Here is a 13,401-nt window from a genome sequence, read left to right as displayed (position 1 = left end):
AAAAATGATTGATAAATATCAAAGATCAGTTTACTGCTAATTAAGAAGATTTATAGAAATACGCTTAAAAATGTTTTTATCCCACAGCAGGCATTTTGTGTTTTGTAAATAAAAAGATATAAATATGACAATGAATATAGAAACATATTTATTTCATCTTTGAATATTACAGTATCTTTCGCGATTGAATAATTTATTTACTATCAATTTACATACATAAGTATCTTGTTATATAGCACTAGTGCTACCAGCATTTCGTGCACATAGCACGGAACAAAACCAGAAATTGTGCACATTATATAGTACCCTCTGAGAACATTCATGGACATTGGCTTTGTAGTTCATGTCCACGTTTTCAATGTCCATAGAGGGAGTATCGTTTTCAGGAATCACCTAAAAGCAGGCCATGACATCTCTCAGTCTTCTCTCTGGTAACATATATGTTACCCCCTCTAAGAACATTCGTGGACATTGGCTTTGTAGTTCATGTCCACGTTTTTAATGTTCATAGAGGGCATATCGCTTTCAGGGATCATCTAAAAGCGGGTTATGACATCTCTGTCTTTTCTCTGCTGAAATCAAGCATGAAGAAGCACCTTAATAGAAGGCGATTGGCTACCACGTTACTTGTCATCGTACTGAACTTTTATTGGTTCTCTCAACCAGTCGTTTTGGCGCGTTGACGCCTGATTGGTCGAGTTGAATTCCGTTGAATTGCGGACGTTTTTTTCGAAATTCGTGAACCGGCATCTCCGATCTCTCGACGAGAAAGTGTGATTCGATTTTCCAGAATTATGACGGAGACGCAGCAAAAAGCCAAGTGTATTACTCTGAAGGGATCCGCTGAATTGGTTACGCAATATCTATGTAAGTATAATCTTATCGGTCGATCAAAATACACAAGATACCTGTAACCTCTCTTGTTATTTCATTGTAGTATATGGAGTCAATAGTATACTCTATCAAAGAGGAATATATCCGCCAGAAACATTCCAACCTTCGGAACACTTTGGCCTATACATCTTCACGTCCACGGACGATAAGATCACATCTTTCTTAAATACTGTTCTTGGCCAGATCCAAGAGTGGCTCATTCAGCGCAAAGTGCACAAGATTACGCTTGTTATAACTAATGTCAATACAAAGGAAGTTCTAGAAAAATGGGATTTCAAAGTCGATTATGAGGATCAAAAGACTAACGGAATCAATAGCAATGTCAAGGCTGAGCTGTCTGAAGTAGAGACGAAGGATATGAAAACTATACAGAAGGAAATACGCGAAGTGATACGTCAAATCACAGGTAATGTTTGATTGCGGATAAAGGTTTTGAACAGAGCATGGATCTTTTCATTGACGATGTACTTTTTAATATGAAATATTTTTGCAGGGACGGTAAGTTTTCTGCCACTCTTGGATTGCTTGTGCTCCTTTGATATACTTACGTACACGGTACCTGACTGTGATATCCCTAATCAGTGGGACGAGACTCAGCCAGTTTTCATCGCAAACAGTCAAGAGGTACAACTTAGATCATTTTCAACTTCTATACATAAAATGGATACTGTAGTTAGTTACAAAAATACATGAGCCTACCTGTTTATTTTTTATATGCACCAACTGTAAATACAAATTCCATTTTATGTCATATATCAATTATCATTTACCAAAGACTGTTTTTACTAATTGCTGTTCAATATGAAATTTGATTATTAGTGATTAATTCACAAAGTAACAACAGAATTATATAACAATACAGTAACAGCGATACCTCTATAATATTTGTAGTATTTTAATTAACACGTCAATCATCTGCAGTATATTTTTCACAAATATTTTCTTTAAAATATTTTTTAGACATATTTAGAGTATTAGAAGAAGGAAAAGTAACATTATGTTTAAATAAATATCAAATTTATAATTGACGATAATGTTGATTAAATACTAAGAGAGTCTAACGAATAATCTATATTTGGTATCTATATCTGGTTAATTTTTCTATTAGTATACTAAGCTTATTTAAATAATTATTGTTCATTAAAATTTATTATTACAATTTCTACAATTTTAAAACTATATTTTTGTATAAAAAAAGGAAAATGTATAGAAATGATAAGAATGAGAAGAGAGTAAGGAAGTACATGGAACAATGACAAGAATCTTGGCAGATTTTATTAAAACATAATTGATTATTACATTTAACACAAGAGTTACATTTGATTACTTGGCAAAGCATGACAAATACAACTAGAATAAAGTATTTTCGCTTGCCGACGTTTCATGGTAATTTGTCTAGCGTTAGCATCTTCCAGCTTAAAGCTTTTCTCACATGGAATCTCGATACTAATCTCAATCATTTCCTAACGATTCCTCGCGTACACTCCATCCTGGAGTCTAAAGCATCCTAAACGGAATCGCGCATAAATCAAACGTAATTCGGCGTCATGCTTTTTTAATTTAAGCAAATCGTTTTTTACAAACACATTCATAGATCTGAATGATTAACGTAACGTATTCAATCATAATCTGCCTCGCTCGAGTACAAACGAAAATCTGTAATAAAAATCATCTTGTGCCTTATACACGCTATTGTTTGTCCGCGATGCCCAATACTCGGTGCTTGATCTGATGACAAATCTAAATGAATGAAAATTTAATTTCTTCTTATTTAAATAATTGGCACGTGTTTTGAAGGTTTTATTTTCGTTGTACAACAAGCCTCATGAAGAATAATTTATAAACGATAAATAATTATGAAAATTTATTGTGCAAATTTTTTTGAAACTGTGAAACTCATGAAAAATATTCGAAAAATATTATATTTGCAATATTTTGTGCAAATATTTAAGGATAAATATTTCCAGTACATATCCATATATCATTGATACAATGTATATCAGCTACATTATTTTTAGATAAATATATGTAAATATTTTTGTATATTTCTGTTTCTCTCAACCTATTATAATCGCGGAAATATTTTAATTTTTTATATTAATCTGTAATTATAATTTCATCATCCATTTAGCATTGATAGTTAAAGGATCTAAATATGTGAAGCTCGGTTTTAATGTAGGGAAAAGGATCAATAGTTTGAAACATATACAGAGCGTAATATTTTTATTGCTATTATTATTCATTAGGCGATCATCATAAATGCGACGCTTCAAAGGATAGCCAATTATTGAAATAAAAGAAAATATCGCTTCTCTCATTTATGTTTGTCATTCATATTGCGAGCATATCTCGATCTTGCCGAGATACGATCGAAGAAGATCGTATTTCGGGAAACATCGATGGCGATCTACACCTTTATTTAGTAACTCGCCGTTACGTTTCCCTTATAATAATTTCGCTATTAATGTTAATACTTCGTGCTGCTAGAATTAGCCATATTAGTCCACGGTGCGTAGTCTGTTCGCTATAAGGACTATCGCGGAACGTAAACATTACGCTTCACGTTACGCGTCACAACTCCTGTCCGCTTGGCTCGTCCTTGAGATATACGGTAACTTTTGAGAAAATAGCACACTTTCCAGAGCATTCCAGATTGTAAAAAATATCCCGAACTTTCGATGCACTTTTGAACATCTTCAATTTCAACGATCCACCTTTACAGATATTTTATGCGAATTACATTATAATAAATTACATTAATAAGTATATTTTACTTATCCGAAATATCTCACGGATATTACATTTTCGCAATTCTCTCCTAGCATAGCAATTGCAATAATATTTTCCTGCAACCAATATTTCTGACTTTTTGTTCTTCTCTTTTATTTTGTTTTTCTTTTTTTTTTTTGACACATCAAAGATAACATTTGAAATTAGGAATATTTGACGAATAGTATTTTACATTTTGCGAAAGATGATTTGAGTTTTCTAGCGTGTCGACATTTCACGTGAATACAACTGCATACAATTAAATGTTTGTAAAGATTTTTTTTTCCTACTCCTCGAAATATTCCGGTTTCTCTTCAAAAGCACGTGGTTTACGCCATAGACGGACATTACAGTCGTAATACTTTTCCGCGTCCAAGCCATGCGCTCTTTAAATGCGCCTAGACTAGTTTTGCTCCGCATTCATTTTTAGCCCACACACTGCGAAAGCTGCTGGAGATACGCTGCAATTTTACAAACGTATTTATCCCCGCTTGTCTCCGCGATACCGTAAGAAAGCGTCATGTCATGTCGATGACGGTAATAAATCTCGTCGATTTGTGAATTATTTAAATTATTTAAATTAATTATTTAAATTAATTAAATTATTTAAATTTTTCTCTCACGATATAAATTGGAGCAATTGAGATCGTTATTAGAAAAAATATTAGCGCAAAAAAATTAAAGTGAGGAAACATTGACTTTTATCACAAATTAATAGATATTGAAATTTATCATATAATGAACACGAAAACTGAAGCTTTTTAAAATTAATATTGATCGAAATTAATTTCGAGCTTTAAATTGCGAGAACGATAAAATAATTTCGAGTGCAATTTTTCAATGATTCAAGCGTAATTTTGCCGTTAATATGTTGCCAATAATAACGAAAATATATTTGTTTAAAGTTTAAATATGAACAATGTGAAATTCTCTCTTATTTCATTCTATCATTTTTGTTTCGTAATTTTCAATAGTATAATACAAATCGGCTATATATTATTTGCTCGGCCGAGTGATATCCCTTTGTCCATACGGTATAACGGAGCAGCGGATCGCATTGTTAGTTACATTACGCGGTAATTTTTCATAAATACCCTAGAAATGTGTCTCTAGTAAAAACATTGAAAAATAAAGAACGCGAGAAACAATATACAATATTTTACAGTAGCGCTTAGTATACCAATGATTGGGCGTCGTTTTCGCGAAACGGTGATTCGCAGCGATCAGGGAGATTTTGCGAAGGTGTCGTCGATCGAATCAATTTATTCAATTGTACCTCGCGAAATAATCGCGATTTCACGCGATTCGGGAAGATTTTTTTGTTTGTTTCGCAATCTCGATCGACCACTCATGCGTGAGAGAATAGGAATCATAGAAAGTAGCCTTAAAGTATTAATTGTCGGCTATACCATAATTGATAAAGTAAACATTTCATCGCGTTAATCAATCGCCGATGCGATGGGCGTGCATGCTGAACCACCGTTCCACGATCCCATCCACCTCCTCCCGCATGGACCGAAAATCGATTCTTCTTCTTATGTGTAAAATCGCGTTCGTTTCGCGACGCGCGTGCGCAAAACGGCACGCGCCAATTGTCATTTCATTTTATTTATACACTTCTACTTAAGTTTACCTCGTACTAACGCTATGTCGATTTACGAACGTTTTCTTTTTTATGCATAAAATATCATAAAATACATTCTTTCTTTTGTTCACTATTCGCGGACTCGCCGTCTCGTCCCGATAATCGCGTCAAATATTCGAGCCGAATCATAATGTCAAGCGAATCGAAGAATTTTCAAGCCACGATAATTAAATACATTGACGAATATATCGAGATTTATTACTCGTTAATACAGTGTTATTTTTTTCCTCGTCTCTGATTTATTTTTCGGTTTATTGAGAAAGAGGCGAGAGGAATTGCCTTATTTAGAATTCTTTCACAATACATATTGTGTCTTTAAATATCTAGAGATTTTAATTATATAGAGCGGAATATATGTAATATTTTTTTCCGACGAAGGAGTTTAATTTTATTTTTGTACAACTTGTTCGTTGGCGGTTCCATAAAATCGAGACTCGCTCGTCGCGAGATATCGATCATTACGACGAGTCTCGCGATGTACTCACAATGACTTTCATACAAATCGTTCGATAGGTACGAGCGACGAAAGGAATTCAACGAAAAAGCACGGCGGCACTAGTAAGCTTGCACGGACATCATTCGCTACGACGATCTCTCTCTCTCTCTTTTTTTTATATTCTTTTCTCCTCACACGAGAATCTTTCTGGTTTATATAGCTAGAGTCGCAAAGTACTTTCCGCTTCTCATCGCGTGAGAACGGCTCGGAACACTCTACTCGCTTGTTCGCCCACAAAACTACCTATACGTAACAGTGTAAGTTCCTAAGATGTAAAAAGTAAGCGAATGCGTTCACTTTCGTCGAGGGAAACGTCAAACATATCCGTCGATCGACATTAACTGTTATTGTTAGTAATTCGTATAAAAGTTTTTTAACTTTATAGGGAGAATCTTCTTTCGCTGTAAATTTTCTCGAAGTATATCGTGACATTTTGTATCAATAATTATGAAACGATTTGCATATTGACAACTTTAAAATAATAGAAATAGAACACAGTAAATTTGGTAATTTATAAAAAATGATAAATCTATAATCATAATAATTTAACAATTTTTGTCCATCCGTTTTTATAATTTAATATTTAAAAGATTTAATGGAAAAAGTTTTTCAGATTAAAAATGAAGTATTTTCAATTTCATATCAGAGTGTTTTAATATATATATATATCCAATTAAAAAGATTTATTTTTTAATTATTTGACATATGATATATTTTCATTAAACGTACATTTTCATAAATCTCTAAGTAATTCATTATTTAATAAAACGTAATAATAATAATAATAATAATAATTTAAAGAAATTTTTAGAGTAATATTTGCGTTCTATTATAATTCAGATGCGATAAAGATAAAATTATAATAATTATTTGTCTTTCTTGGTAGAAAGCTATTATTGCGAATTTCCCTTAATTAAAGTAAATTCGATTTTGTTGTCCAAAAATATATAGTGCAAACGATATCGTTGTACGATTTCGTCGCGTCATCTTCTATTATCCACCCTTCGCATCCCTCGCTTCATGAGGAAAGTTTGGCATTTCGATCGTTCGAGAGTCGACACATTGCGCTGCGAGCGTTTAAAAAGGGGGTATGAGGGGGTTACTTTGTACAATAGGAGCGTCCTGAACGCGTCATTGAGGCCGGATTTCTTTTCGGCGAAATCTCTTTGAAAGTCGCGGAGCGCCTTTTCGCGGCTGGCTAGGTCCTCTCTTAGCATATAAAACGATTGCGACGTATCTTCCGGGCTATATAACGAATTTTTCCGTTTTCTAAATATTCTAGTATCTCCGCGAATAATTTTAGTATTTTTACGATTTTACTGCCTATTCTTGAGTTTTGATTTACCTTTGTTTTTTAAATTCCAAAGTTGAAGAGAATAATTTAATTTTTAGGGTAATAATTTTTTTCTTTTTATATTATATCATGACAAAAATAAAGAAAACATATATTCAAAATGAATAAAAAAAAGAATTATATATATAATATTCGCAAATTAAAAAAAATTAAAATGCTTAGTGTTTTTTTTTACAACATGAGTTTGTAGAATTCATGAGTTTTTACTATTCATGAAGCGCGAGATGTATAATTCAAACAAATTAAAGAGAGAATATATAAGTGTAATTTAAGTAAAGTATAGAGGAACAACATTTCAAACTAACTTAATATTAAGAATTTAAAAGAAAATTTGACATAATTTGACAATAATAAATAAGTTAAAAACATTTCATTTTTGAAGAACAAATACAAACATAAAAATAATAGTAGGAGAAACAAAAGCGTACTTTTTACATGATAATAGCAAATAGCTTAATTAAAAAATTTCTTTGAATAACACTGTAGGCCTTTGCGCGACTGCGTGTAATTAACGGTACGAGATTAATTATCTCGTTTCGTACTATCGACCAAGGTATCCAAGTTGCCTAGTTAAAATTTTGCTGCAACAGCTTATGTAATTGTAGGACACTCCGCTAATTAAAGCGCCGCGTCCTGTTTGTAGAAGTTGAACGTCCCGCGTTACCCGTTGCTTGGTGCCCGGAAGATACCGCGGTCCCTCCTACGTAAAACTCTGATCCTGGAAATCCTATTACAGTACTCGGGATCATCCTCGCGGGTTCCCTCTTCCTGCGCAATCCCGTAAAATGATATCACGACATGCCCGGTGGTAGTATGTCGATCTGCACGTGCCCTATGGTAAAGTTTTACGATGGCTTTCCTCTCTTATTCCCCGCTTTCCCCGTATAAACGTCACTGGAAACGAAGCGATTCGAGATCCACTTGATACACTGTGATACACTTTTTCTCCTATCCTAACAGAAATCACATCAAGTGCGTCTTTGCAATCACAATATTTCGACATTTTGAATTTGTTCCAAAACGCAAGATGAATAATTTGTCGAGCTCTGAATGTCATTTTTGAAAAAAAAAAATAGTAAGATATTAGAAATATCGGTTCGCGTATTTTTATTGTTCTTTGATTGAAAAAGTAGTCGAGAAATTTTCTCAAAAATCGCGATTAGAAATCTTATCCATTAACCAGGAAATTTCTTAGGCATAATCATCAATCGCATCAATTAAATAAGAATAATTTAAAATAATTTTACTAATTTTAGTAATAAGTGAGAAGCCAGGAGAACTAATTTAATAGAAAATAAATATACATGGACATCTCAATGATTATAGCGTTCATTCTTTTAATGATGATATTAATGTAATCAAAGAATTTGTACCACGATTCGCAACGAGATAATAATATCCCCTTGGGAACATTTCAACCAGAGAACAATAGATTAAATAAATGGCAGAGCGAGTTATTATTAATACTTTTTTCACGTTCATTCGCATCGTTTTCGCGTCTCTGATTCCTTCTCGTCGAACGGAGGATCGAAGTTTTCTTGCAGATGACGTGACGAGGTGCGTTGTTGGAAGTTTTCTAATCTCGTTCGTGGAGGAGGCCGGGATTTCCTTTGGGCAACGTGCGAGTTCTACGACAACCTATAAGCAAACGATAAGAATTATTCAATGGACACTTTATGAAATAAAAAGTCTTTGAAGTGAAAAAAACATCATGATTTTTCGAACACTTTTGTTCACCAACATGCGTTTCTCATCCCATCTTTGGATCCAGGATCCTTTTCCTATTTCAATTTTCTCAAAAGAGCTCATATATCTTTGGCGCAATTTTTTAAAATAAATAACTTTAATAGACTCGAAGATAAAAAAGATATCAAAGAAGAACACAATCATCTTTAAAGAGAAGAAAACAATCATCCTCAAAGAAGAAAACAATTATTCTCACAGAAGAGAAAACAATCATCCTCTACTTTTATTTAAAAGTGAAGCAAAAGTGAAAACTCGATGGCACTTCATCAATCTTGAAATTAATCATCACGCTATCAAATCGTGTAGATTATTAGCGGCAAACTGAAGAAACATCAGGGAATAAAGTTTAAATAAATTTTAACTCGCTTTTCTCGAAAACAGTAGGATACTTGACTTATGCCCTTTACTCGGCGAATATCGATCGTGTGTCTGCCCCGAGGAAGAAGCATCTTTATCGAACTTTCAGCCAACATTCCTCTTCACACGAACTCGAAGTGCCATCGCACGTTTCCGTTCTCACCTTTGTCGTGATCCAGGACGAAGACAGTTCCGGACGTAGGGTTGAAACTTTCCTTCTTGCCGTTCTTCCGGATCCTTTATCCCGCGGAAAAGGGCGCTCAGCGCGATAGCTTTCGTCCAGGCTAGCTCGCGAAACTTGGACTCACGACGGTCCAGGATGCAGCATGCGCGAGGATGACGTTGGTCGGCGGCTCGCTTCGTCCCCTGAGGCTCTTCTGCGGCAGGAAGTAGCGGGCCAAATTATTCCTGCAGCACGAAAGCTGCCATCGGCTTTTTCCGGCCTAATTAGCACGGAACCATTAAGTTTATCTACGAGCATCAGGGTCACCGGCCTCCCTCGAGGATACTGGTGAGAGAAGGCGAAAGGGGCAGAGTTCGCTTTCGCTAGGAATTAAACATCGAATGATTCAGTTCGAATGCGGAAGTAGCTAATAATAAATCATTAAATAAATTTGTTAAACATTTCTTCGCGATTATAAAAATTAAATTAGAAACAATACATTTTATTCAAACATGAAAGCCTTGATTTTACCGTAGAATGTAAATTTTCGAAAATGCGGGGAAATAAATGTGCAATATAAATAAAAAAATCTTATTAATATATAAAATCTTGGAATATATATGCAATATAATCGCTATTATTAAAGAATAGGACCTTCATTTCTTAGCGAAACATTTATCTTGCAAATAAAGCTTCTTCGGATTCGTCGCGTCTTTTAATTCTTCGCATCACGCTCCTTAAAAGAGATAGAGTTTAATTGAGACTAGCGTAGTTAACGAGCCAATGCCTTGAGGAGAAATTAACTTTGGGAAACGATCCGGTCATTGTAAACTTTTAATTAACCGTCGTTGTCGTAATTATTTAATCGAGAGAATCGAGTCTTTCTAACGACTTCTTTACTGTTTATTTCGATCATTCTTTTCTTATTTTCTGTTTTTTTCGAGTTCGTAAATTATCGAAAAATTGCTAAAACACACTCGTTACGAGCAGTTAGAATTAGATAATAGATGACAGTCTACGGACTCAGTTTTGTCAAGTACCGAACGGTGATAATGGCCTTCCTTCTAATTAGAACGGACCATTAAGCTCTTATCCACGATCGTTAGACTCATCGAGTTCGGTTCTTGCGGCATTTGGTGTCGGAGGGATCGCGCCTTATTGACAAATTCTCGAAGCTACATTCGAATCTTAATTAGCGAATCAACGAGCAATCTGAAGAGTAAAGGTAAAGATTAAAGGCTAAACTACTCGACAATTAAGATCGAGCAGAGTATTTAGAAGTTAATTTCATTTCACTGCCCAAATTTAATTCGATACTTTGCATTATGTATATTATTGTTAATATTATTTATCAAAGAAATTCTATGTATAAAATTACCATCCGTCATATAATAAAAGTCTTCAGTTAATTCAATCTTTAAAAAAAATGTATTTGCGTGAAAAAATTTTGCTAGAAGATTTGCGAATAATGGTTATACAGTTGACACACAAAAGAATCGACACATCCATTACATAAATGTCACATATATCGCATTTAAATGCTCTGATCAATAAGAATTCGATGAAATGTCATCGTTCAAGCTCGTAAAATCCTGACCGGGGATCTATGCTAGCGATCGAGGATCATCGGTAAATTGTCCGGCCATCATCATCGTTCCCATGAGGATCCGGCCGGTGATAATTGATGAAATGAATCACGTTGACATCGACGGTGATCGTTAGCAATGAGCGGGAGAACACGAACTGCGAGCTATCGTTAATCACCAGGCCTGACACATCCGAGCCATCGTTTGTTACTTTCGGGAAAGTTGTGCGGTCGTCCGACACTCCAATGCCAGTTATCAATTCCATGGGACAACGTCGTTTGGCTTAGGTTAATTAAAAATTAATATGTTAATTATTACCTGATTTATGCCGAGGGACGTTTTTTACCTCGCAGTTGTTACCGTCAAATTTATCGATCGAAGTCGTAGAGAGTTTCGAGAATAAATTTTATAAACGCTTTAAATATCTTACAGATGGTGATGTAATTAAAGAATAATAATAACGATGACGTATTAAATCTTTGGTTGGCCCTCGAAGTTCCTTATTAAACTTGTGGGGAGAGCCGCTTATATATTTATTTTATATTTTATTGATTAAATTATTAATGAAACCTTCGCTTTCGACAAAGTTTCCACCCTTAACAGACGCAGTAATCAGCACTTGTACCTTGTCTCAAGGCTCTCCCTCGTCTTATCCCCGGAAGTTAACAACTATCGGCTTTGTAGCCGTGCTTAAGTTAACGCGAGTTTCGCGCACGTTGAATAGTTTGCAAGTCCATTACAGATACATTAAGAATACATACATATATATATATATATATATGTATATATTTTGTATATATGTATGCATGTCTGAATTCCCCGTTCCTTCTTCGCAGCTACAAGAACACGTGATACTTTGCGTGCGATTACTTCGGAGCATGACACAGTCGAATCTGACAAAGCTAACATCTCAACGTGCGATAGCACATTCAGGCATTGGCACCTTAAAGGTATTCTCACCAACATTGATTAATTCTAATTGAAATTTAACTGATTCTCTCTATCTCTTTCTGCATTGAACGTGATGCTATGAACCTTGAAAGAAAAGAGAAGCAGGAAGTTGTGAAAAGTATATTAAATTCTGATAGTAATTAAATAATTCCTGATAATTTCCTGATAATGTAATAAAATAATTCGCGTCCAAAAGGCTAACAAAAAATTTTCGCGGTCCTTTACAAGTGCACAAGGCAAGAAGAAAACAAGATATCGAGGAGAAAACTCGCTCGTGCCGCGAGATTCGTATCCTTTCCCTTTGGGTAATACACAGGGAATCCCGTCGTGAATTTTCGTGGTCGTCGGCCAGTACCTTTTACGCGGAGCGTTTATGCGACGTGCGTTTCGAGGATACGAGGCTTTCCCGCAAAGAGCTTTCGGCATCGCGAGGACTGCTACGAGCTTAGCAAGGAGCTCCGCAGAGACATCCGGCTCGTATCCCCATAGGTCTCTTTTCTCCTACCGCGCGTAGTTTTCAGCTTTTACCCTTTGGCTTCCTTTTTAGCGTGGTTTTCCTTTACGAAAAACGGTCAGCCGTATCGTTTCCGCCTGACGTAGCGCCGTCTAAGGACACCGGGGAGCACTGGACGTTATTGCATGAGATATACAGTTACGTATGTTTCTCCCCAAGTACGTGCGCGTACGTATACCTTCTTCGAATAGTTATCGATATTCGATTGTGACCCTCTCAAGGCTTCGGTGGCTATAAAAGCGCGTCCGAGAAGAAGCGATGGAGATAACGCCAAGTGTGTAGAACGAACATGAAACTATATTTCTTCTACTTCTCCCTCGCAATCTGGCTTGTGGGGATAGACGATAAAATGTTTACGCAAACGGCGGATTTATCGGAAGCGGATACATTTACAGAGTCTCCCCCGAAATTACTCCCCCATCGACATCAATCCAAGGAAGTCCTACAAAAAATTTACTCCCTTCCTCCCCTTCGACCCCGCCTCAGCATTGAAGATCATTTTCGCCGAGTCGCGCAACTTTAACTTTGAACACGGCACGTGACTCGTGTCACAAGGACTCGGCTACCCTTCGCCAAGACGATAAATCACAGGGAACCCGTTGAGCCCCTTTATATCAGCGCGTCGCGAAAGCAGCTTCGTCTTCCTTCGTTCATCAGCGAGGTGACGTGCGGCAACTTTTTGCCGTTATGCAGGGTATCGCAGAACCACCGCAAGTTCTTTCAACGACAGATAATAGAAGGAAAACTAAGAAGAATGATAGCTGTTTCATAATGTCGCTCGAGGCGACGACATTTTTTTTATGGAAGTTGATTAAAATATATTATAATGAGAAATCTTAAGTCTATAAAATTATTTCTATATAATATTTATATAATATTTATAAAATATAAATATTTTCTATATAATATCTATATAATATTATATA

The 13,401-nt window shown here is 35.4% G+C and overlaps 2 protein-coding genes across 5 annotated transcripts in view; one reads left to right on the top strand and one right to left on the bottom strand.

The window, feature by feature from the left end:
* The first annotated feature begins 700 nt into the window (after positions 1–700).
* The window catches only part of Mad2 (mitotic arrest deficient 2), a 75,614-nt gene continuing 62,913 nt past the window's right edge, over positions 701–13,401 (top strand). For 2 of the 4 annotated variants that reach the window (XM_083107518.1, XM_083107516.1), the window contains exons 1-3: positions 701–867; positions 938–1,300; positions 1,388–1,518. In XM_083107518.1, the coding sequence (XP_082963644.1) occupies positions 795–867; positions 938–1,300; positions 1,388–1,518 (567 nt within the window). In that variant the 5' untranslated portion in view covers positions 701–794. Of the gene's footprint in view, positions 868–937; positions 1,301–1,387; positions 1,646–2,092; positions 2,815–13,401 lie in introns of those variants that run through there. The other 2 variants (XM_083107519.1, XM_083107517.1) reach the window with 2 other exon arrangements.
* Positions 2,148–13,401, bottom strand: part of Vn (membrane-bound neuregulin protein vein) — a 325,672-nt gene continuing 314,418 nt past the window's right edge. Inside the window, exons 10-14 of the mRNA XM_083107515.1 lie at positions 9,425–9,807; positions 3,696–8,796; positions 3,369–3,608; positions 2,479–2,550; positions 2,148–2,401 (exon numbers count right to left, since the gene is read on the bottom strand). The gene's annotated coding sequence lies outside the window, so the exon portion shown is untranslated. The remainder of the gene's footprint in view (positions 2,402–2,478; positions 2,551–3,368; positions 3,609–3,695; positions 8,797–9,424; positions 9,808–13,401) is intronic.

The sequence above is a fragment of the Camponotus vicinus genome, unplaced genomic scaffold, assembly GCF_025532165.1.
Source record: "Camponotus vicinus isolate PSW18456_S1 unplaced genomic scaffold, iyCamVici1.0 SCAF_8, whole genome shotgun sequence".
Taxonomy (NCBI): Eukaryota; Metazoa; Arthropoda; class Insecta; order Hymenoptera; family Formicidae; genus Camponotus; species Camponotus vicinus.
Note: the sequence above shows the minus strand (reverse complement) of the source record. Positions and strands in the feature narration are given on the sequence as shown.